General features: G+C 42.7%; 1 protein-coding gene across 8 annotated transcripts; it reads right to left on the reverse strand.

Moving 5' to 3' along the window:
* Positions 1–1,415: 1,415 nt before the first annotated feature.
* EZH1 (enhancer of zeste 1 polycomb repressive complex 2 subunit) lies at positions 1,416–23,668 on the reverse strand. Of its 8 annotated transcripts, XM_036267769.1 has the most exons (20): positions 23,546–23,665; positions 22,589–22,716; positions 22,337–22,465; positions 21,198–21,317; positions 18,839–18,959; positions 17,185–17,361; positions 15,331–15,433; positions 14,392–14,555; positions 13,916–14,007; positions 11,180–11,360; positions 10,508–10,704; positions 8,980–9,071; positions 8,063–8,103; positions 7,336–7,461; positions 5,722–5,900; positions 4,793–4,888; positions 4,291–4,372; positions 3,541–3,621; positions 2,764–2,848; positions 2,177–2,477 (listed from the first exon to the last, which is right to left on the reverse strand). In XM_036267769.1, exons 2-20 carry the CDS (start codon positions 22,703–22,705, stop codon positions 2,417–2,419), a joined length of 2,244 nt encoding a protein of 747 aa, XP_036123662.1. In that variant the 5' UTR covers positions 22,706–22,716; positions 23,546–23,665; the 3' UTR covers positions 2,177–2,416. The 8 variants fall into 8 exon arrangements, with proteins under 8 accessions (XP_036123668.1, XP_036123663.1, XP_036123662.1 ...); XM_036267775.1 differs by lacking the exon at positions 18,839–18,959 and having other exon boundaries at positions 1,416–2,477; positions 23,546–23,632; XM_036267770.1 differs by lacking the exon at positions 21,198–21,317 and having other exon boundaries at positions 1,417–2,477; positions 23,546–23,668.
* Positions 23,669–25,116: the final 1,448 nt, after the last annotated feature.

A 25,116-nucleotide genomic window follows, 5' to 3' on the forward strand; every position in this document is an offset into this window, starting at 1 on the left:
CCCAGATCTCAGTGGACAAGTAGGGATCAGAATGCTAAAGCTTCAGCCTGAGATGTCCCTGTAGCAGTACTGTCATCCCTGGATCCTTCCAGCCCCAAAGCACACGGAACACACCTTGCCAAAATGGATTCTGCCACTTTATTCAGATAAGAGGTCACAAGCCACAGGACTTTAAAGTGCGTGAAATTCACTGGCAATAAAGCCGCACATATACCAGACTCCCCTGCCCCCGCTCTCCACCACCTTGCTCCATTCATCATTATATGTCTGGGGGGAGGGGTTGACACCCGTCATTAAAGGTTGGGGACAGCAGGGGAAAAGGATGGGAATGCTGGAGGAAAAGGAGTATTAGTGGAACTGAGGAAGGAGGGGACTGGCCACAGTGATTCTGCACATTGAGGGAAGGGTGGGGTAAGTCTAACCTTTCAAAGGCTAGATGAAATTTTTTTCCACCTAGTCCTCATGGCCAGCCCCTGGCATTTCAGACAGATCTAACTCCTCCTCTTTCATGTGTCTCTGGCTTTCCCCTATAATTTATGAGTATTTCAGAACCCACAGTCCAGCTAGAAGGGGTCCCCAATACACAATGAATACAAACCACAGCAGATGTACATTTCAGAATCATGGCGGGGGTTGGCCCAGTCAGGTGGGAAAAAGCTTCTGCCAGGCGCTGGCTGGGCATCTACTGAGTGCATGTGCCCACAGTGTGGTGAGTGAGAGTAGGTGAGTGTATGTGTGCCTGTCACACAAAAACCCCTGGATGGCTACCCGGCCAAAGGGAATCCCACCCCTTGCTTCATGGGACAGCCAATGGGGTTGGAGGAAAGGAATGGTCATCATAGACTGGGAAAGAGTGGCTCTGATTCCCCAGAGAGAAGGGAGAAGCCTGCTCCCTATTCTAATACTCCCTAGGCCAGTCTGTACCTGCCCATGTCCTTTTTACCCAATACAATGCTCCTTATTCCCTGCCAGCTCAGCACACCAGCCATAGACACAGGGCAGCTCTTAGAGCTGGCCTTTTCTCATTCAATTCTTCTGTGTCAAGACAAGTAACTCCTCCTACCTTCACCAGGCAATGAGACAGAACTGGAGGAGAATCTTCCACCCCTCTTCTTCCCCCTATCTCAGGAATGGGATTTGGGTAGAGACCTCAGAGACCTTAGCTTAAACTTCACCCCAACCTACAGATCTTCTAAAAGAAATAAAGTGCTTTGCTCTGCATGGATCTGAGAGAGAATGGCACCATGGACTGGCACAGGTAGTTTTCTCAACACTTCAAATACCCTCTGCCAATCTGCAGTGCACACGATGCCATCCTAAACACGTGCAATTTGGGAGCCCCTCACCCACTTCTAAACACATACTGTCAACACATACTGTCAACATCCTTTCCAACAGCAGGTGCTACAGACAGGAAAGTCAATCACGACGACAATCTTCCCCCTAGTCCAGGTTTGCACCCATCTACACAGAAGAGGTAAGTAACAGTGGCTCCGTGGGGCTGGCCTCTAAGGGGAATGAAGGCCTGGAAACTATAGACCCAGGGAACCAGAGCACCCACGTCTGCCTGGCATACCCCTCTATGCTTCTTCAGTAGCAGCAGAATGGCTGCCTGCAGCTGCTAAGCTAGAACTTTGGAAGAACTAATGGCACTGGCACTTGTTCCCCAGGCATCTGAAAACATATCCATCTCCAGAACCTCCAGAGGTTTCTCAAAGCCTGCTGGGCCTCTAGCTTAGCAGTTTAACTATTATCAGGCTGGTTCTCACCCTGACCATGAAAGGATGGCACTTAGCTTTCCTTCTTCCAGCATTGCATATCTATACTTAGAACCCACTCTTTCAGTTTGAACCCTGCCAGGAAGGAAGAGGTAGTAAGGTAACCCATCTTCCCTCTTAATTTAGTCTGTGCTGCCTGCCAGGCCCGCCTTTAACCCAGACCACTCATAAGCTCCAGGTGCTAAACTTAGCCTGCCTTCTCCAGGTTTTGGGACCACAGAGATGTATGCTGGCAACCCAATTACATAAGGACCCTTGATTTGAAAAGTTAGAATTATAGGCTAATGCTTATTAGGAACCACCCCAGTAGATTCCTGAGGCCCACAGCCTGGGTGACAAGAAATATAGCATATGTCACCCATCCCCAGCCTGTGTTCTCTTCCTCTGAGGTCTGAGATGCAGTCTCCAACTTCTGCAATACTCTCTCCTGGGAGCCCAAGCCCTAGCTGCCTCTGCCTCCCTTCTTACTGAGACAGTTCTGTCTCCACTGGACACAGCTGAGGCCTCACTACAGAGGGAGTGGGTGGGGGATTCTTGGTGTGAGAGACACAGAGTGCAGGAAACTCGAGCAGCAGTGGTGTGTGCATGAAAGCAAAGACAGTGCTGCTACCATAGCGCTGACATGGGGCCCAGGAGGGCTAAAGGACATCAGTCTCCCTCTCGATCCCCACGTACTTGAGGGCATCAGCTTGGCTGTACCTGTCCCAGAGCAGAAGGAGGAACCAATTACTATCAAGGCTTTTGTGATTAAAAAGATGGAGTCCCCTCCCATTTCACTTCCCCTTCCACTTCTTAACAGCAGTTTACAATGCTCCCCCTTCTGAGGCAAGGCACCAGAGATTAGAACAAAGAAAAAGCCTTGACCACCATGAGATTCTCTCTTTCATCCCTATCACCCACATTAGGCCCCCAAATCAATTCCAACAGCCACCCTTTCCACCCCTAGGGCCACCTCTCTACGACCGACCGTTCATGGCTGCCTCACCTGTAATCAAAGAAGAGCTCTTCACCAGCTTGAATTGCCCTCTTGGCAAATATCCCAATCCGATGATCCCCATTCACCATGACCACTGCAAATAGGATAAATCCAGGGCTAGGTTCCTAGTCAACCCCAAGTCAACAATCAGTAGTGATTCTAGGTTGATTTTCTCCAAATTCCCAGTGAAAATATAAATGAAGTGGAATGAGAAAGTAGTCAATAGAGTTGCTTCTGTGTGTGGGTTTTTTTTGGCCTATGCTTTAGATCTCTTTCTCTGGCTAGTGACATGGGGAAATATTATCTTTAAAAGATTCATGTTTGTGGGAAAATGTTAATAATGTATTTAGTGGTGGGGGGAGCATATTATAAAAACAGAGAGGCTCAAAATTGATAACCAGACATTAATCATGATTACCTCTGGACAAAAAATAACTCAGCTATAAAAAAGTTAATAATGGATAGAGCCCTGGCCGGTTTGGCTCAGCGGTTAGAGTGTTGGCCTGCGGTCCAGAGAGACCCGGGTTCGGTTCCCACTAAGGGCACATGACTCGGTTGCAGTTTGTCCCCGGCCCTGGTTGGGTCGTGTGGGTGGCAGCCACTCGATGTGTCCTTTTCACATCGATGTTTCTCTCTCTCTCTCTCCCTCCCGCTCTGTCTGAACAAAAAATGGAAAAATGTCCTCGGGTGAGGATAAAAAAATAAAATAAAATAAATAATGGATAGAGATCATAGTAAATGAAGCATATATCCCCCAGCCCACCTCCCAGGTCACTGGGAACTCACCTTTGGCATAACAGTTGGGGTTCACTGAATGGTTTGCAAATCGAATTTTGTTTCCTTTCCGGGTTGCATCCACTACAAAATCTGTATGAAGTAAACCAAGGAAGACCATGAATTCATCAGGCAACTCCACACTTTCTTGAGCCTGAATTAAAAAATTTTTTTTCTTTATTGATTTTAGAGAAAGAGGAAGGGAGAGGGAGAGAGAAATAGAAACGTCGATGAGGGAGAACATCAATTGGCTGCTTCCACTAGGGATTTGGCCCACAACCTGGGCATGTGCCCTGACCGGGAATTGAACCAGTGACCTCTTGGTGCATGGGTCAACGTTGAGCCTGAATTTAAAACTAACCAAACAGTAACAGAAACAAGACAACCCAGTGGGAATTCTGAAGCCTGGTATACTAGTAGGAGCTGGGAAAGCAGGTAGCATGAGAATGTAGCTTCATGTGGGAGCACTCCCTTTGGGTCCCCCCTTTTTGTTAGAATTATGGATCTCCTCTTCCCATCTAGGGAGAGAGATTTCTGAGGGGTAAGTGCTCAGTGCTCTCATTACAAAAACAACCTGGAAATGGAAGTTCTCCCAAAGCAAGTGAACTGTGGCTCATGGTGTCTTTGAGTTCAAGCTCACTACCTTGCTCTGTGCATCTGTTGGAAGATTCACAGCTGATCTGAACCTGGACCTTAACAAGAGACATCTGGTAGGAAGACCAGCTTGAGACCACTTTGGGATGAGAAAGAGAGACTCCATACCATTGTTGAGGTTGAAGAGGAAGCTGGACATGTATTTGTCATAGACCTTCCCTCGTCGATCAGCCTCATCCTGAGAGATGAGCTGCAGGGACAGACAAGGAACAAACGGGGGATCACGCTCTCTGCTCAGGGCACAGTACCCTGCCCCTAGACAGGAGTGGGAGGGGGCAGTGTCACATATAGGTGCTTACTGAGTATCATGATAAGAGTCATAACATATCGAACTTGGGTTATTTCGTTCCAATCTCTACCCAGGCTGGCCAGTATTAAGGCTGAAGAGTCCCTCACCTGCCCCTTCTGGGTGGCCTGAACTGCCAAAGAGTCAAAGAACAGTGGTTTGTTTCAGGATTGCAAATAGTTCTATGGGATCCCCCAAGTGGCCACGTGAGAACTCAGCTGAGTTATTTAGAGATAAATTCACAGAAGTCTGGACCACAGAAAATCAGAGTTTCTCATCAGTATCTCTCCAGACAAGAATGTGGGCCAAACTGATAGCACTCACCTCACCACAGTATTCAGAAATGAACTCATTCTTCTGCACGGATTCCTTAATGAAGGTGCCCCATCCGGCCACATCTGAGGGGGCCAGCAGCAGGTGCTGGGGAAGAGGGAGTCAAACCTCAGACTATGGGGTGTGAGTGAGGGGGTGTGTATGTGCATGTGCATAGTGGGGGCAGAGTGGAAAAAACTAGCAACTGTTAAGAGGATCTGAAAACAGAAAAAGGTCTAAGCCATTCTGTTCTGGTGGGAGGAAAAACAAAAAAGGGAGGTGGTGCCCTGGCCAGTTTTGCTCAGTGGTTGGAGCATCGGCCTGCGGACCAAGGAGTACCGGGTTTGGTTCCTGCTAGGGGCACGTATCAAAAAAGAAAAGAAAAAGAAAAAGAAAAAAAAAAGGGAGGTGATAAAAGGAAACATGACGCCTCTTCCTCTAGACTAGCTGTTCTCAACCTTCCTATGCCGCGACCCTTTAATACAGTTCCTCATGTTGTATGTGGGCGTATCTGCGTGTGGGAGGACCCACCTGGAGATGGATAGAGGAGCGGTGTCTCGGTTCCTAAGACCATCGGAAGTATGTGTTTTTCGATGGTCTTAGGCGGCCCCTGTGAAAGGGTCGTTCGACTCCCAAAGGAGTCGTGACTCACAGGTTGAGAATCGCTGCTCTAGACCCAGGGACCTTCACTCTATGTGTCAAGTAAAAATAGACAACATCAATGACCAGTCCATCTTCTCTGCTCCTTTCCATCTGGCCAGTTCAGGGGATCACTTCTCACCCATCACTGGGCAGAAAACTTCATTAATTCAATAAATGTGTGTCTTTTAGGATTTCATGTACAAACCCTCTAAGAAACCTGTCTAAGAAACAGTCTGCTGGGGACTATTCAGTCTTTCTCTCTCCATTACCCGGCTCAGAATCCTGAGAAAAGCCCTCACCTTCTTGAGTCCTCGCTGGATGCTACAGTTTTTACAGGAAACCACTTTGCAGTCCCAGTGCTCTGAGGCCCCACAGGTGAGACACAGGTCGGGGTCACACTCTCGCACTGCCAGATAGCAAGGACACTGCTTGGTATTGCACTGGGTCTTACAGCGACAGCCAGGGAAACGATTCTGACCTGGGTGGGACAAGAGGTAAGGTTAGGAAGAGAAACAGACTAATGCTGGGTCAGGTTTTACTCAAGGGACAGCAATGAAGTAAATAGGAGAGATGTTCCCTTCCCAATAATCATATACTCAAAATTTTTCCAAAGGAAATGGAGTGCCTCCCAAAATTCATGCCTGAGGAGTCAAAAAAACAGGTTTGACTATGGAAATGTATTTCCTATAGACTCCCCAACAATGTTCTCCTCTCCTCTTTACTGGTGGAATTAGGAAGGGAAGTGAATAGTGCCCCAAAGAAAATGAAATCAGTGTTTTTCACTGGTAAATGCTAAACATCAAAACAAAAATCATTTGAGAACAGAATGCACCCTCTATGACACCCTCCTCTAACCACTGCCCTCCCCAGTACAAGCACCCCTCTACTGTGGTTAAGACTGATGCCTGCCACAAGTCAGGAGGTATTTCCAGCACAACTGCCTGGGCACCACGTTCTGCAAGCTCTGGGGCCTGCCATCAAACTTCCTGGAGGGGATAAGGGCATGGTGGGATAAGAAGTGAGAGAAGCACTTTTAGCCTCTATCCTACCTTCTGCTGACACCCAGACTGACCTGTTTTTTTTTGTTTGTTTTTTTTTTAGTTTTTTTAAACTATTTATTTTTGTTACAGATGTTTCTCCCTCCCCCCCACTGATTCCCCTTTCTCCCTCCCTCCCCGCCCTGTCCCCAGCTTTGTTGCCCATGTCCACTGTTCATACATACATGCATATAAGTTCTATGGTTTATCTCTCCTCCCGCCCCCTCTTCTGGGGATTGTCAGTCTGTACCCCACTTCCACATCTCTGGGACTACCCCATACCTCAGACTGTTATGTTCATTATATTCCACAAATAAGTGAGATCATACGATACTTGTCTTTCTCTGTTTGGCTTGTTTCACTTAGGATAATACTTTCCAGGTCCCTCCATGTCATCTCAAAGGATAAGAGATCTTGCTTTCTTACAGCTGCATAGTACTCCATTATGTATATGTACCACAGCTTTTTTATCCATTTGTCTACTTATGGACATTTGCAGACTGACCTGTTTTTAAAACTCCAGATAGTAAACTAAAACAGACATACATAGAATTGTAACCTGCATATATTATAAAACTTTCTGGAAAGTGACTGCACTATAGGAAAAAGATTCCCATGTCTCTTAATTTTGCCCTGAAAGGTAAAGTTGGGGAAGCATCTGGTTTCTGTTTAATTGTTGATTTTAGAATCATATTCATAAGTGTTTTTAAAAAATGACTTTTCCAGATCTTAAGTCTCTTGTAGAATGCCTAAAATACAGCAAAAAAAATATCAGGAGGCCCATAAGCAGCAAAAGGCACAGGAGGGGAGGGAAACCTGGGATGCACTGAGGCTGACTGTTTTGGTAGACTATAGGGGAAAACAAAAAAGTCTTACAGTCCGGGTTGCACTGGCAAAACTTTTCACAGAAATTCTGAGTCATGATGCAGGGGCAGGTGCTGTCACAGGGGCGGTCTGGGTGGTCACAGGGTTGGTAATTATACACTTGTGTGGACGAGTTATCTAGGAAACAAAAGAATAGACCAGGACACTGCTGTGCTCATCCCTCGCTGCCCTCCCTCCCAATTCTCCAGTGGTGCTGAATCTTAACCTTGGACACACATTTAGCACCTGAAGTAAGAGGCAATCCTAGATGATAGTTGTTCATAAGGACACTTCAACTCACAGTTCTATTGCTTGTTCTAAGTAAAGGAAGCATGAATAAGAGGCCACAGAGACTCCTCCAGAAGTTAGGTGTGATTTGTTCTGTGGGGAAAGTGTGGAAATAGTCTGGGACTACCTACACTGCAGCTATTCTGAATATTAAATGAAGTCTAGGACCTAGCAAATGGCCTTCTATGAAAGTCAGAGACCTACGGCCATACCACCCTGAACGCGCCCGATCTCGTCTGAAAGTCAGAGACTATAAGGCCCATAATTCTACCTCTTAAGAGGTCTTCACAGCTGCAGTGAGAAGCTTAGCTGTTCTCAGCGGTTACAGAAAAACTGCAACCTGTGGAAGTGGTGTAGGGTCAACCCAAGCGCAGCTGCAAGTGGGGTGGAGGATGGCCACAAGGGTGAGACCTTGAGCTGAGCTGCCGAAGAAGGGCCTGGTGGAACCTACCTTTCTTCAGCTGAATTTTCCTGCAGTGTGCAGCCCACAACCTGAAAAAGAGACAGGATGGGTCTGGGTCATGGTCCTGGGGAACTCTGCAGATGCGGGTAAAGGACAATGTGACCTACTCTGAGGGACTGCAGTTTGATAATTGGGGAGAGTCCTCTCAAATCACTTCACAAGAGGCCTCTGTTCTGGTACAGGGAAGCTAGAGTCCATCCCAAATCCAGCTGGCCTATGCCTCAAGATTTAAAGATAACAAACAAACATAAATAAAACAAAAACAGACACAAAACAAAATCCAACCCTCTATGTCTATTACAATACTATTGTTTCTCCCTCTCCCCAGCCTTTGGGAAGGTGGAAATATGGGGGCGTTTCAAGATGGGGAAGTGAGAAGGCTTTTCAGGAATATGTTCTGAGTAAAGGAACTGAAAGGAAGCAGCCACAGGGACTTCCCTCTATGTCTGGAATCAGTGTCAGTTCTTTCCTTCAATAGGTGATAGTCATTAAGGAACAAAACCAGGCAGAATGTCAATTAAAAACAAAAACAAAAACAAAAAACAACTTCCAACCCTAAGCAAAGGCTAGCTAGAAAACAGTGTTATTATGCAACTTAGAAAAATAATACAAGTGCCAAAAACAAAACAACTAATCACCCAATGAGGAAAATGGCCTCTCATGTTCTACTGGCCAGAGCTTAAATGGAAAACCAAACAGTTATCTCATGATCCACAGCAACTAGGGACCGGGGAAAGGCTGGGCCAAGGCATAGACCCACAGGGAGCACTGAGAAGGCTGGCCCTCAGTTGTGCAATGCTAAATGGATGGGCAATGGCTAATGAGGGAAGCAGATGGAAAGTGCAAGGGGAGGTCAGAGCACAGGCAACAGCCTGGCCACAGAAAGTCCTCTGTCCAACTCTTGCCTGTGCTTTCTTTTCTTCTTCTGCGAGGGGTTCATGAGCTCATCTGTTGGCAGCTTCAGGATAAGTGATTCTTTGACTGCAAACTGAAAGACCTGGAAGAGAAATCCAATAGGACCTGTCATTCCTTCTTGAGCTAGGCAATCATATAAGTGATCCAGCCAGGTGCTGGGCTTAGGAGGGTTCTAGAGAGCTCCTAGGCAGCTGGCTGAGCATCTCTTCAGTCAGGGGGAGACAGATTAGCAATGGCTCTGAAGTTAATTCTTAAGCATTTACCCTGACTTGAGAAAGAAGAAATACTGAGCACAATTACAGCTTTCCTGGTTAGTAGTTTTCGTCAATGGCTCTGCCTACCAAACCTTGAGTGTGGGCAGATTCTTACCAACTGTATCTGTTTCTTTTTAGGAAGGGCAACTTTGTGTACCTTATGTAACTGAGTGTTAAAACCTGACATTTACCAGCACTAGCTCCCTCTGCTGGTATAAAGGTATAAATATGTCAGAGCCTTGACTACTTAAGTAGGACAGCATTTCAGAAAGGCTGGTTCCCTTTCACTGTGCTTTTTCCCTTTATAGTATTCATTTTTAGACACACACACACACACACACACACACACACACACACACACTTTTTGGTTATAGGTCCTTTTGAGATTCTATGAAAAATATTAATCTTCTCAGGAAAATGCACACAAAAATTGTTTTGCACCCAATTTGATAGATCTTTAGGTTAAGAACCTGTGCCTCAGTGAAATAGATTTGGGCTCTACAATGAAAGCAAAGGACACTTCAACTCACAGTTCTATTGCTTGTTCTAAGTAAAGGAAGCATGAATAAGAAGCCACAGAGACTCCTCCAGAAGTTAGGAGCCAAGTGAGCAGGGCTCAAGCTCTGGTGTTCCTTTCTTGTTGGCAGATTGGCCTTAACACCTGTCTCCCTGTCCCTGTTCTACAGTGTCTTCTCACTGTAGTCTTGTCTGCAAGTGGCTACTATCAAATTGTGATTCTAGAGATGGTATGAGTGAGAAGGGCAAGGTCCAGGCCTAGCTTTTGGGGGTGGTAATTAGAAAATCTTGTGATAGGACATTTGTAGAAAGCAAAGAGGAGATTAATGGAGGGAGCAGCAGCGGTGGCTGAGGAGCAGGAGTATGTTAGGTAAGAACATCCCCAGAAAGACCCACAAGTCCCATCTAGGAAACAAATCCCCATTTAGAAGAAAAGGAAAGAACCAAAAAAAAAGAAAAAAAGAAATTAAAAATATGCTGAAACATCCAGAAGTGTTAGATCATGGCTAAAGACAGAAATAAGAATTCAGCAAGGAGGAGAGCAGATCCCCAAGCATTGCTAGGCCTGGCCTTTGGAGGAGGCCCTGTGTTTGCAGACCCATTTCATGGCCCAGAAGCACAGGCTCATGAGGGACTGAGCCTGAGACAGCTTCTCTCCAGACAGGCAGGTTTACAAGATGGCAAAGGGCTGACAGAGGAGTGCATGAAAGGAGGGCCCAAGCTTGTTCCTGCTACTTTCAGACAGTACCTGCTTGCACGTCTTAGTCCCCAGAAGCCTCGCTATTGAACAGAAGTTGTTGAAGTAGGTGCCATGAAAGACTCGAAAAAGAGATTCTTCAGCCCCAGTCCATTCCACAGGCTCTGAGGGTGCTTCCACTACACAGAGCTGAGGCGGGGCCGGACTAGCCTTCTGCTTTGTGGGGGTCTGACAGCGAGAGTTAGCCTCTAAGAGAGGAAGAAATAAGAGAAACAGAAGAAGGTAGAATGCAGTTGTCATCAGTAGTTGGCCACAAACTCAGAAGTGCTCTATTTAAAAGGCAGCATAGTGCTGTGGCTGGTTTGGCTCAGTGATCAGATCGTCAGCCCATGGACCAAAGGATCACAGGCCCCAGTCGAGGTTGTGCAGGAGGCAACCAATCGATGTGTCTCTCTCACTTCAATGTTTTTCTCTCTCTCTCCCTCCCTTCCACTCTATATAAAAATCAATGGGAAAATATCCTCAGATGAGGATTAAAAAAAAAAAAAAAAAATGGCAGCATAGTTAGAAACAAAAATAGCCCCTGTCTCCACTGCTTAGACGTGAACCTGTGGAAACAATGAACAATATTCTAAAACCTAGTAATGCTAGATATTAGGTGGTGATTCTGGGTTTAACACAGTCCTTGTGTAGTAAGGAGAGATCAATTTCTGTTCACTGTACCTGAAGAACTGGAGGCCCAGTCATTGCCTGTGTCCCTGTCACTGTCCCCTTCTTTAGTCTCAGCCACAGCAGAGGCTGAAGTGTTGGAGCAGGAAGCACTGACCATGTGGTGCCTTCGTCGTCGACGACCAGAGCACTTGGAGCGAGGGTTGTGGAGCATGGCGTATTCCTTTGCTCCTTCCTGCAGTGGACAAATTACAGATGGAAAACTGGAATAGGCCCAGGGTCACCATATTTATCCCATCATCACAAACCATCTTCTTCAACATCTGTGCTTACAGGCAATGATACTGTCCCTTTAGTTTGTTTGCTCTGTACCATATAAGTGTGACCATATAACAGCCACTTAGCAAACATTCTAAAAACTTAGAAACTTACACTTTTTCACAAAAGAGCTATACTGTAATCTTAAAAAGATATCATCTATGCATCGTCAACTTCCCAGTGAGTTGTATCTAAAATGCACTTACATATTAGCTGTTTGGAATTTGAGAACACATTCTCCTGTAGATGAGGTAATGAGGTTGAAAGAGGAGAAAGGACCTGCTTGAGAGTATATAGCTAATTGTTCCAGAGGGGGTACAAGGACCAGAGCTCCTTGTCCCCAGGCCAAATTGCTCTTTACATTCTACTGCTCTGCCTCTGTTTCAATAATAAAATGTGTAATCCCTGAATTTGTACAATATTACTACTTAATTTTGGAACTTCCCTCTAAATCAGTATATGAAACTTGGAAGAATACTGTTTCATCACTTTAAAGCTATGCTTTTTTTTTTTTTTTTAATCCTCTCCTGAGGATATTTTTTCCATTTATCTTCAGACAGAGTGGGAGGGAAGGAGAGGGAGAGGGAGAGGGAGAGGGAGAGGGAGAGGGAGATGGAGAAACATTGATGTGAGAGAGACACATCAACTGGCTGCCTCCTGCATTACCCCGTCCAAGGGCAAGGATCAAACCGCAACCGAGGTACATGCCCTTGACCAGAATTGAACCCTCAACTCTTTGGTGCATGGGCCGATGCTCTAACCGCTGAGCCAAACCAGCCAGGGCTATGCTTTTTTTAAAGAACAACTATTATTCAACTTGGTCATCTATCTTCTTACCATACTTGGTTCCCAAAGATTTCTAGCTGTTTCTGAACACTAAACCTACCTACATGTATGTAAAGCATAAGGGCTTACCATTAATAAGGATAGTCAGAATAATATACCATAGGCCCTAAAGAAAATTCCAAAAGAAAAGTTTTTAAATTAATTGAATCTGATATTACATGCCTATGCTATGATGTGACACACAGCATCACTTATAATATATTCTTACTCAATGTTTAACACAGCTGTGGTCAGGTAGCTCAGTTGGTTAGAGCATCATCCTGATACACCAAGGTTGTGGGTTTGATCCCCATTCAGGGTACATACAAGAAGCAACCAACGAATGCATAAATAAGTGGAACAAGTGGATGTCGCTCTCTAAAATTAGTAAATTAAAAAAAAAAAAGTTTAAGCCCAGCCTGTGTGACTCAGTGGATTAAGCATCATACCATGAACTGAGAGGTCCTGGTTAAACTCCCAGTCAGGGCACATGCCTGGGTTTCAGGCTTGATCCCCAGTAGGGGGCATGCAGGAGGTAGCAGATCAATGTTTCTCACATCAGTATTTCTCTCTCTTTCCCTTCCTCTCTCTCTAAAAAAATAAATAAACATATTTTAAAAGAGAGATTGACTGAAAAGACATAATAACCAAATATAATGACTGTATAATCTTGGTTTGAAAAGAAAACAACAACGAGCTATTCTTGGTACTACTAAAATTTTTTGAATATAGAATAGGTAAATGTCATTACAAAATTCTTGTTAGCCCTGGCCGGTTTGGCTCAGCGGTTGGAGCGTCGGCCTGCGGTACAGAGAGACCCGGGTTCGGTTCCCGCTAAGGGCACGTACCTCGGTTGCAGTTTGTCCCCGGCCCTGGTTGGTCGTGCGGGTGGCAGCCACTCGATGTGTCCCTTCACATTGATGTTTCTCTCTCTCTCTCTCTTCCTCTCTCTCCCTCCCACTCTATCTGAACAAAAAATGGAAAAATGTCCTCAGGTGAGGATAAAAAAAAAAAAAATTCTTGTTAATTTTCTTAACTGTAATATGTAAGAGAATGACTTTATTTTTAGGAGAACCATGCTGAAATACTTAGCAAACAAGCATTATAATGTCTGCAACTTATTTTCAAATGGCTCAGCAAAAGATACATACACACAAATATAGAAATAAAGAAAATATAGAAAAATGTTATTAAATTGAGGGAAAAGGTATCTTTCAAGTTTCTTTGCATCACTGAAATTTTTCTTAATAAAACGTTTTGGGAAAAATAGTCCAGCATTTGAATATGTACTGATTTCTAAGCAGTAATAAAAGAAAACCTGTACATATACATTTCTGTAAGTTAAAACACACAGCTCAATTCAAACAATATAGTTTCAGACTCTGAAATGTGAATAGATGATATTTAGGGCAGGAAAGACATCAATGTTCTTCAAACCTCACTCCATAAGACTAACTTCACAGTCCTACTGCCTCAGTATCTGGGAGCTCCTTAAGGACAGAAGTCATGATTTATTTGCACTTTATGATCCCCAAATGCTATGTACTATCTCACTTGGTTTGTGTTCCCAGGGGCAGAAAGCCCAAGGACCATTTCCTGTTTAATTTTCAACAAAATCAACAATGGTAGAACAGCTTAAGAACATACCAGCAAAAGGAAGCAGTCTGTGCCACATGGTTCTGGTTCAATCTTGATTTCTTTGTTCTTGCGTTTATATACATTAGGGGTAGCATGAAAAGCTGGAAAACACAACACTGTCTTGTTTCCAATGATTCATCCACTTAATAGGATAGGGAGGAACAAAACTGAATTAGGGAGCTAGTGTAGGAGAATCTAGATATAAACAGTTAACCATCAAGATGCACAAAATTTAATCATTTCTGATATCAGGACAATCCTTTCAAAGCTAGGAGGTATTCAGAAACAATTATGTTGCTGGTTATTCTGTCCTGACCATGCAAAGCACATTGCACTATAACTGAACAAGTGAAAATAGATTGGTCCTTTGTACAACCACAATCAGATCAGAAGCTGGGAACTCCAAATGATAAACTAAAATAAAGAGAAGGAAATGGTGGCTGGGAATGGAAAACAGGAGAGCATTTCAGAGTAGCCCCACTCACGGTGAAGGAAGCAGTCGTATTTAAAGCAGCGCCGGCAAAAAAGTGTGTGGAAGGAGTGCAGAGATTGCTCCCGTTGCACAGACTTGGCATTGGGGCCATCGATGTTGGGTGTGCACTGAGGGGGAAGTGCATTGGGGTCTGACATCTCTGTTAGCTCTCGATACCTATTTAAGAAAAGAGAGATAAGAGTTCTTTCCAAGGGAATGTTTTTACTGAGAAAATACAGATTGAGTACTGAGAATCATCCAGGTACAGTTGCCCAAGAGAGGATGGGGGTTTTTATGAGTCTTGTTTTTTGTTGTTGTTAATCCTCACCCGAGGATATTTTTTCCATTTAATGTTGAGAGAGAGTGGAGGGGAGAAAAGGAAGGAGGGAGGGAGAAAGGGAGGAAGAAAGAGAGAAACATTGATATGAGAAAGACACATCTATTGGTTGCCTCTCACATGCACCCCAACCGGGGCTGGGATTGAACCTGCAACCCAGGTACATGCCCTTGACTGGGAATCAAACCCAAGACCCTTCAATGCTCGGGCCAATGCTCTAACCACTGAGCAACACCAGCCAGGGCTTTATGAGTCTTGTTGATGATGAAATGTTGTATAACTATGTTGGTACACCATTGTAATTATGCTGGGCTGGACATATGTCTGAAAGTAAGGGGAGGGAAAGATTTGATAAGCATGGTACTAGAGTTACTGTCCAGAAAAATGGCAGAATTATAAAACTTCTCTGCTCAGACCTACTCAAAAACCAGCAAATAATGACTCTTAATACAGGAATGGGTATTTAGGGATAAGCAAGAAAACAAGAAATAATCTAAAGTGCAAGCAAATCCTTATGCATTTACCATAAACAAGGCTTTTTATAAACCAAATACAGGCTTGCATAAACATTTTGCTCAATCACTCTACATGGCCTGAGGGTATAGCTTCCCCTACCTCTCCTTCATGTCATCTGGGACACCATTCTCAGGGAACATTGAGGCGATTGCACTGAAGATCATGTCATTTGGGAACTGTTTCTTGGAACTCTTTTTGTTGCCTGAATTAGAAAAGACAAAAAGCTCCTGAGTGCTATCTATAATCAAAATATGCAAACAAAGCATTTTTTTTCTTTTTTGTTAATTCTCACATTGAATTATTTTTTCCATGGATTTTTGGAGAGAGTGAAAGGGAGGGAGGGGGGTTGGGAGAGAGAGAGAAACATCCATGTGAGAGAGGCACATGGACTGGCTGCCTCCCTCACAAGCCCTGACAGGGGCTGGGGACCAAACCTGCAGCCCAAGTATGTGCCCTTGACCAGGAATCATACCTGCAATCCCTCAGTGAGCGGGCCGATGCTCTAACCACTGAGATACACCAGCCAGGGCTGTCACACCATTTTGATTAGAGCTGCTTTGTTAACCTAATCATTGGTTGTTTAGGAATATATAAGAAGGTCAAGACTATCTGGACTTATTTAATAGGCACTATATCCCCGGACTTACAGTATAATTAAATAATGTAGAGTATAATTAAACATTTAATAGTTAAATATTAACAATATGGATAAACATTCATGATGTAAGATTAAATAAAAAGGGATAAAAAATTATATATGTGTGTCCTGGCTGGTGTAGTTCAGTGGTTAGAGCATTGGCCCACACACCAAAGGTCACAGGTTCGATTCCCAGTCAAGGGCACATACCTGGGTTGCAGGTTCAATCCCCAACCCTAGTTGGGACATGTGCGGGAGGCAGCCAATCAATGTGTCTCTCACATCAATGTTTCTCTCTCTTTCTCTCCCTCCCTCCCTCCTTTCCACTCTCTCTATAAATCAATGAAAAACTTGGGTGAGGATTAACAACAAAAATGTGTGTGTATATGTGGCATGATCCCAATTTCACATAACAGATATAGACAGGCTGATTTATATATGTACTTTTTTTTTTTTTTTTTAAGAATAGTTTATTGATGCCCTGGCTGGTTTGGCTCAGCGGTTAGAGCATCAGCCTGTGGTCCAGAGAGACCTGGGTTCGTTTCCCACTAAGGGCACGGCCCTGGTTGGGTTGTGTGGGTGGTGGCCACCCGATGTGTCCCTTTCACATCGATGTTTCTCTCTCTCTCTTACTCTCTCTCCCTCCTACTCGGTCTGGACAAAAAATGGAAAATGTCCTCGGGTGAGGATAAAAAAAAAAAAGAATAGTTTATAGATTTTTAGAGAGACAGAAATATTGATGTGAGAGCACAACATTGATTGACTGCTTCCTGCATGCCCCAACGAAGATCGAGGCTGAAACCTTGGCATGACCAGAATCAAACCAGCAACCAGTACAGAATGACACCCAACCAAATGAGCCACATTAGCCAGGGATATATATGTACTTTTAAAAAAATTGAGATATATTTGACATATAATATTGTGCATATTAGGCCTCTCTCTGTTACTTTTTTTTGAATCTTTATTTTATTATTTTTTAATCCTTACCCGAGGACATTTTTGCATTTATCTTCAGATAGAGCAGGAGGGAGAGAGGGAGGAAGAGAGAGAGAGAAACATTGACGTGAGAGAGACACATCGAGTGGTTGCTACCCACACAACCCCAACTGGGGCCAGGGACAAACTGCAACCGAGGTACATGCCCTTAGTGGGAACCGAACCTGGGCCTCTCTGGTCTGCAGGCCATCGCTCTAACTGCTGAGCCAAACTGGCCAAGACTTTTTAAATCTTTAGTGTTGAAAGTATTACAATATCCACCCTTCCCCCAACTCTCTGTTACTCTTAAAGTAGAATAAGGAAGTGGTGCTATTTACCTTCAATAGCATGTCGTTTTCTCTTTCTTGTTACTGGCAGATCTTCTTTGCTGTCATCTTGCTTTCCATCTGAGGTGTCATTGTGCCCTTCCTCCTCGTCATCTGAGTATTGATTCAAGGCATCTACCAACTCCAGGAAAACAGCATCACTAATTAAGACAGATCCAGGGATCATCTCTGAAACATAAGGATTAAATGGATGAACAGTCCTGGCCGGTTTGGCTCAGTGGTTAGAGTGTCGGCCTGCGGACCAGAGAGTCCCGGGTTTGGTTCCCGCTAAGGGCATGTACCTCAGTTGCAGTTTGTCCCCGGCCCTGGTTGGGTTGTGCGGGTGGCAACCACTCAATGTGTATCTTTCACGTCGATGTTTCTCTCTCTTTCCCCCTCCCACTCTATCTGAACAAAAAATGGAAAAATGTCCTCGGGTGAGGAGAAAGGAAAGGGGAAAGGGGAAAGGGAAGAAAGAAATGGATGAAAAGTGGTTGTTTTATATTCCATCGGTCCTCCGCTGAAGCTTTTCTTGTAATCACTCCTGAGGTCCAGGTAGATGTACATTTTTATATGGACAACCAGGGCATTACAATAATTTGATTGGCTCTGACAACTGCAACAGTTCAGCTGACTAGAGTGGGAAATCTAGTTATAGGCTTTATTCTTACTAGGGTACTTCACTTCCACAGTCACAGGTCAACCTGTATTTATGGTCCAAATTCTCACAGAAATGTGCAAACAATACAAATGGGGCAGAAAAGGAATGATGAAATGAAAACGTACTTGGTTTTGCTGCTAATTGGTCAGTAGTGACTTCTTTGAATAAAAAGATAGCATTTTTTTCCCCTCTAAAATCATACTGTATGGAGTTATACTACACCTAACAGGGGTGGGGAACATCTGGCCCTTGGAACATATAAGGCCTGCAAAATCAATACTAGCTGACATCACACACCTCACCAAATTAATCTGACCAAATATAGCTGGCTAATTTTTAAGTTGATAACTTTGTATGGCCCTTGGTAGAAAAAAGATTCCCCATGCCTGCTAGAAGAAAGTCTGAACACTAGGGGGTGCAGTGGATAAATGCATTTCAACAGCATCATAACAGCACCCACAATGGTCAAAAGCAAAAGAGCAGGTGAGGCTATTGGTTTGCAAATCCATAGGGAGTCTTTCCCCATTTTCCCAGTTCTTACATACTAACATCCTTTCCTAAAACTACAACTAAATCCAATGACTTTATTTTAGGAAAGTCAGGATATTATAACCAACTTCTGGGAGATCCAGGGGATATCCAGATCAAAGTCATAAGAGGGAGAGGTTATGATTATTGCCATTCTCAGAGAAAGGGAAATGAACAAATGGATGGATTTACAAAAACTTCTAAAATCAAACTTATTTGTACACTGAGCTTTCTCTCCTGTCACTGATTACTATGTGATCCTTTTATGTCCCAACTTCTTAAAAAAATTTTTGTCCAACTCTTTTTAAAATTTAACTGCAATATTTTTCATATAAATTTTCTACTCTCAATCATGTGATTACACTGAAATATTCTTCAGTGTGTACACCATGAGGCAGTAGATGAGAAGATGATGACAGATCAAAGAAGAGGCACCATTCTAACAAAGTTTTCTCCCAAACAGCCCAACACCACTACCTTCTTCACCATGGACTTTCCCATCGTAGTTATTGATCAGCTCTTCAATGAAAGTCTCATCTTCTTCTTTCACCTCATCTCCCATGTAGGGGATATTGCACAAAACTGTCTCATCTTCTACCTGAAATCAAAGCAGATGTGATTTGTTCCATGAATCCACTATGCATCTCCTCTTTTCTGTTTGATGAAATATTTGTGAGTCTATTTTGCTGCTTGAAACTCCTGAAAATGACTGGTCACAACTGCCTGCACTTTATTTATTTATTTTTTATTTATATTTTATCCTCACCTGAGGACATTTTTTAATTTTCAGATAGAGCAGGAGGAAGTGGGGGAGGAGGGAGAGAGAGAGAGAAACATTGACATGAGAGAGACACATCAACCGGCTGCCACCCACACAACCCCAACCGGGGCCGGGGACAAACTGCAACTGAGGTACCCTTAGCGGGTGCCCTTAGCAGGAACCGAACCCAGGACTCTCTGGTCCATGGGCCGACACTCTAACTGCTGAGCCAAACTGGCCAGGGCACAACTGCCTGTACTTTAAAACATGGCTATTTTGTTTTACCAACAAAACCTCAACTGGAAGAGGGGAATGCTACTTTTAGAAAAAAAATTGTCAGCTTAACTACATGAGAATATTAACTACCAAATGTTTAGCATGATACTAACAAGGATACTTCTGCCAACACCTAAAATTTGATAGTACATTTATTTTCCACAGTGATTCCATCATCATTATCTCTTGTTATCCACTAAACATCATTATGAAATAGGTATGAATATCACCTAAACAACAGTCTAAAAAGTCTTCAATTCGAATCCTTCTCATACATAAATATTAAATGAGAAGGAAGGCTTCCAAAAGTATAATATGCAGTATAACTAGAATATTTAGAACAGAAACTGGGCAACCATAAAATTTTTAGATATTCTATCATACACAATAAGACTAACCTCTCATAATCATAATAAAAATTATTATAACTCATGTCAATCACACTCAGTGGGAACCTAAAGTCAATCGCAGTATGAACTACAAATATTTTCTGGTAATAAGCAATACTAATGGAATTTTTTTTTTTTTTGGTTCAGCAGAAAACACAGTCATTCTTTTTTAAATACTTTTATTTTTTTATTTTTATCCTCACCCGAGGATATTTTTCCATTTTTTGTACAGATAGAGTGGAAGGGAGAGAGAGGAAGGGAGAGAGAGAGAGAAACATCGACGTGAAGGGACACATCGAGTGGCTGCCACCCACACGACCAACCAGGGCCGGGGACAAACTGCAACCGAAGTACGCGCCCTTAGCGGGAACCGAACCCCGGTCTCTCCGGACCGCAGGCCGACGCTCTAACCGCTGAGCCAAACCGGCCAGGGCAACACAGTCATTCTTAAATCCTCAAGTAGCAATAAAAAGAAAAAAAAATCCTCAAGTATCAAAGTAAAATTATTCTAAGGATTCTCTTCTGTAAACCTATATCTGATTCTTGTCAGCAGAACTGTTATCTGTCACCAGGCAGATGATAAGCAATAGCAGTAATTTAGAGAGGACTGATCATCAGGACCACAAATAATCCTAATAGGAGTCAGCATAATGGCCCAGAAGAAAAGACTGTGGGTCCCTGTGCACCTCATTTATCTCAGTTGCTTTCATAGCATCTTACCTTTAGGGGATTCAGAAAGGATTGAGCCATCAGCAGGGAGTTGTCAACCTGCTTAAGCCTCAAGTGTCTGATTTAAACTGAATTTAACTGCACATATAAAACTGGGCCAAGGTAGCGAGGGAAAATGGGAGTCTTGCCCAGTCTCATTCATTCAAAAAAGAGAACCATCATCGATGCAGAAGTACACTGTCAGGCAGCATAATATTCAACACGTTAGAACAACTTGCAATATACATTTTTGGTTGTTGTTGTTGTTGTTGTTAATCCTCACCAGAGGATATTTTTTCCAATGTTTTTTTAGAGAAAGTGGAAGGGAGGGAAAGGGGAGGAGGGAGAGAGAGAGAGAAAGAGAGAGGAAAACATCAACGTGAAAGAGACACATCGATTGGTTGTCTCCCGCACACACCCTGATTGGGGCTAGGGATCCAACTTGCAACCCAGGTAGGTGCGCTTGACCAGAAATCAAACCAGAGACCCTTCTGTGCATGGGCTGACACTCTAACCACCTAAGCTGCACTGGCCAGGGCACAATATACTTTTTAGAGTAAATAAATTACAAAAGCATTCTGCCCCATATCTCCAAGCTTTGTTAAGTGTACTCTGACAATATTTACCTTAAGAGAAGTATCAGCATATCAACACAAGAAAATCATAGAGTTTAAACAATTACCACAGTGCTTTTGATACATACCATAAAGTTCTGCTGGAGAGGAGACCAGGAATACATAATGGGAACCAATGCAACTGTGTTCAGAGACCTCATTAACATATGTTGGCTTGCAAATCCTGGGAAAATGCTGTCTATGGTACACTGAAATATAAACAACAACATGGAAACAAAAAGGCAAGCACACAATCCAAGAGAGAATTGCAGTCTCCTTCCAAAATGATCCCAGTAGCCTTCTAATTCTTTCAAATGAATGAGTTGAGGGTTTTGTAACAGGCAGCTCCTTAAAGGAACCACTGCACTGTGAACTGCACCTGTGGAACAGGAACTATCTTCTATTCATCTTTGCATCCTCTAACAGATCAAGCACACTGTCTCCCATAATCAGTGATGTTTATTTCAAATCCCATATTTGATGTTTATTTCTAAAACTGTTGGTCTAGCCCTGGCCAGTTTGGCTCAGCAGTTGGAGCGTTGGCCTGTGGACCTGTGAGTCCCGGGTTCGGTTCCGCCTAGGGGCACATACCAAAAATAAATGAATGAATGAATGAATGAATGAATGAATGAATGAATGTTGGTCTACTTGTACACAACAGCAAAGGGCCTCTGAAAGTCCTAACAGATGAAGAGAAAGATGAGGAAGTTTTTCTGAAGACCTAAACTTTAAGACAGAGGACATCAACTTAGCTGCACAGATGATTGAGATAATACAGGGAGAAGCAAAATAAAATTACTCTCAATACACTACCTACTTTATATATCTTAACAATGTTATCTCCTTAAGAAACTAGTATGATTTATAAGTTTACAATAAGGGATATCTCTTTGATCAATATACTCCTGTCCATCATCCAGGGCATTCTTTTTTCCAATATCAAAGTACCGAGGGTGCCAAACAAGGAGTGAAAAAAAGTTACTTTGAAACCTGGACACAGAACCCAGGAAAGTAGACAGTAAATGTCTTGTTTTTCTATGAAAAACTCATGATTATGTTCATTAACTGAGAACAATGGGCAAAAAGGTTTTTCTTTAAACTACAAATTGACCATCTTAGTTATTCAAAGCTGACTATAATAATTGTACCCAATATCCTTACTTATTTTCTAATCACAAATACAAGTCCAAGGAAGAGAAGGAGGCAGAGCTTAAACACCTGGAAGTACCTTTTTGAGAAAAGGATGTCCACTCACAGGCTTCATCAACTGAACAGGTTGAACACGAAGCTTCTTCCATTCTTCATTGAGGATCTGTGTTTTTTCTTGAACTTTTGCAAAATTTGCTACATATAGAGCCTAGCAAAGCCAGGAAAAAGTTGTTAGGATTTCAAGAGAAGAGTTAAAAAAAAATTCAACCCCTCCACATTGGATCAATTTATTAAAATACAGAACATTTTTCACTTGGGAATTATTTTTTACCTTTGCACCCATATTTGCCTGAAGCCGTTTAAGTTGTCGAAGTCTCATGTATTCAGACTTAACTTTTCTTTTCCAGTAAGTGATACATTTGGAAGTTGGGGGATTTGGTACATCCATTTTGCTATAATCTAAGAGAGAGAGGGATGAGAAATAGCATTCTACTGCCTAGAAATGAAGCATTCCTCAAACTCAAAAACAGTCAGTTATACTTTCATTCCCATTATATTTATTCATAAAATCATTCACTTAAAGAACCCAAATCTAGCCCTGGCCGGTTTGGCTCAGCGGTTAGAGCATCGGCCTGCGGTCCAGAGAGACCTGGATTTGGTTCCCGCTAAGGGCACATACCTCGGTTGCAGTTTGTCCCTGGCCCTGGTTGGGTCATGCAGATGGCGACCACTCGATGTGTCCTTTTTACATCAATGTTTCTCTCTCTCTCTCTCCCCCTCCTACTCTATCTGAACAAAATATCAAAAAAATGTCCTCGGGTAAGGATAAAAAAAAAAAGAGAGAGAACCCAAATCTATGAGTTCAATAAAAAGTTTCAATGAAAAGATTTCATGTCCGCAATTCCTGGTCTGATTAGCAAAAAGCTTAGCCTCTGTCCTCTGATACCTAGCACTAAAGAAATTCTCTCACAGATATTTAGAAACTTGGATTACTTGGAAATTTTGGAGCCTACTCACTACCTTGATTAAGAGAAATGTTCAGCAAGAATCAAGTTAATATCAAAGAGGCTCATGGCAAGATCCACACTATAAAACTGTACCTGCCAAATTGTCTAAATCTACCACACCCTTAGCAATAAAAGGCAGATATAACAACAGCATAACTTCATCTCCCAGTCAACAGCAAGACATATAGAAATGTATAACACTGCAAATAACTTTATTTTTTGGTGTCTGAATTAAGAGTCACGGTTTTAAAGAAATACTTATTATAAAATACTCTACTTACCTCACAGAATGCAAGGGGAAGTGTCAGGTTTTACAGTGTGCCTTCTGTTCTTCAGAGGAATGGTAAGACATAAAGGCAAAACAAATATTCAACTTTTCAAAAGAGAACAAACAGTTTTTAAGTCAGTAAAACATATTTAAACCCTGATACCCTTAGTAGATGCTCCCCCATAACTATGAAGAGTTTGAGGTCTCGGCTACCACTATTTCTGCATGTTAGTCAGGTCCCAATAATACTTGATGCTATCAGGGAGGGTCCTTTATTTTATTAAGTTCTCTATTTCCAGTCATGTGTACAAATATATTCGCACTATTACCAAGTTTGCTATTCTGCTTTTCTGAATCTATGTCTAGGCTCAGCCTGCAGGCCCATCAATTATTTTAGAGAAAGAACAATGATCACAACCATGTGAAAATTCAGTAAAATCTACAGGATTATGTTTTTACTTTAAGTTAACTACTTAGGTTTCCTAGAGAACTAGTTCAATTCATTTCACCTTATATTTTAAATTTCTGAATACATTACAAGGAGCAATGAAGAGCCAAAATTTGACACAGAAACTAAAGTTTCAGGTCTTGTTTTTTAAATTTTCTGGGGGGAAAAAAGTTTTCTTTTGAAGTTTAATATCATATTTCTTCTAATAAATCATTTTTAAAGTACATGCTTTTTCCCATAAGAATTGACAGCACAGACAAGAAAACAGCAAAATTTAACCCACTGTCACACACATGCCACAATCAGATCATGAGTGTGTTATCTCATTCACATGGACTTTGTTTCATTATACCAAATAGACTGGTATAATGCTATTAGAAATTGAGAGGTTTAAATAGGAAAGAATAGCAAAACACAGACAAATTCAGTGTTTACTAAAATTCAATCACGTTATTCAAGCTCTTAACAGAATTCCCTTTGAGTTAAACATTATCTCTCTGGAAGAAGGAACTCAAACAACAACATAATCTGGGAATGTGAATCCCAGAATGCTAAGATGATGGGATATAAAAAAAATTAAGCTGACCTGAATTTCTTTCCTACAAATTGCCCCACCTCTCTTCCTCCTACATCTCTTAAATATTTCTCATTCATCTATGGAATAGGGCCAAAAGAGGGATTCTATTTGACTGGTAAAACTATACATCACACTCACTTGTAATATTAAGTAGTTGTTTATATACTTTCTGCCGAACAAGATGAATAGACTACTCTAGAAAAATTAAAGAATGGTTCAAATAAAAGACAAAACTGCCTCCCTGAGAAACCTTAGGTTACCCTTACCCAAACGTTACAGATCACAATTCAATAAGTCATCTTAACTTCCTTAAAAAATGGGTTTTAACTGCAATCCCTTTCCCATTTTTTTTGAAACTCATTTTCCTTTTTGAATAGTAAGCTTAGGGCAGTTTGCTACATCCATTTAAAACTGGAGATCAAGCCCGGCTGGTGTAGCTCAGTGGTTGAGGGTTGACGCATGCATCAAGAAGTCCCCAGTTCAATTCCTGGTCAGGGCACAGGCCCAGGTTGTGGGCCTGATCCCTAGTCGGGGGCATGCAGGAGGCAGCCAATCAATG

Source organism: Molossus molossus, unplaced genomic scaffold (assembly GCF_014108415.1).
Source record: "Molossus molossus isolate mMolMol1 unplaced genomic scaffold, mMolMol1.p scaffold_m16_p_19, whole genome shotgun sequence".
Taxonomy (NCBI): domain Eukaryota; kingdom Metazoa; phylum Chordata; class Mammalia; order Chiroptera; family Molossidae; genus Molossus; species Molossus molossus.

Coding starts and splice junctions, on each gene's coding strand:
- EZH1 (XM_036267769.1), bottom strand. CDS start 22,705: ATGGATGTACCAAATCCCCCAACTTCCAAATGTATCACTTACTGGAAA. Junction 22,466..22,588: donor AGGCAAATATGGGTGCAAAG/GTAAAAAATAAT, acceptor TGGCTTTGCTAG/GCTCTATATGTAGCAAATTT. Junction 17,362..18,838: donor GAAAGTCCATGGTGAAGAAG/GTAGTGGTGTTG, acceptor CTTATGTTTCAG/AGATGATCCCTGGATCTGTC.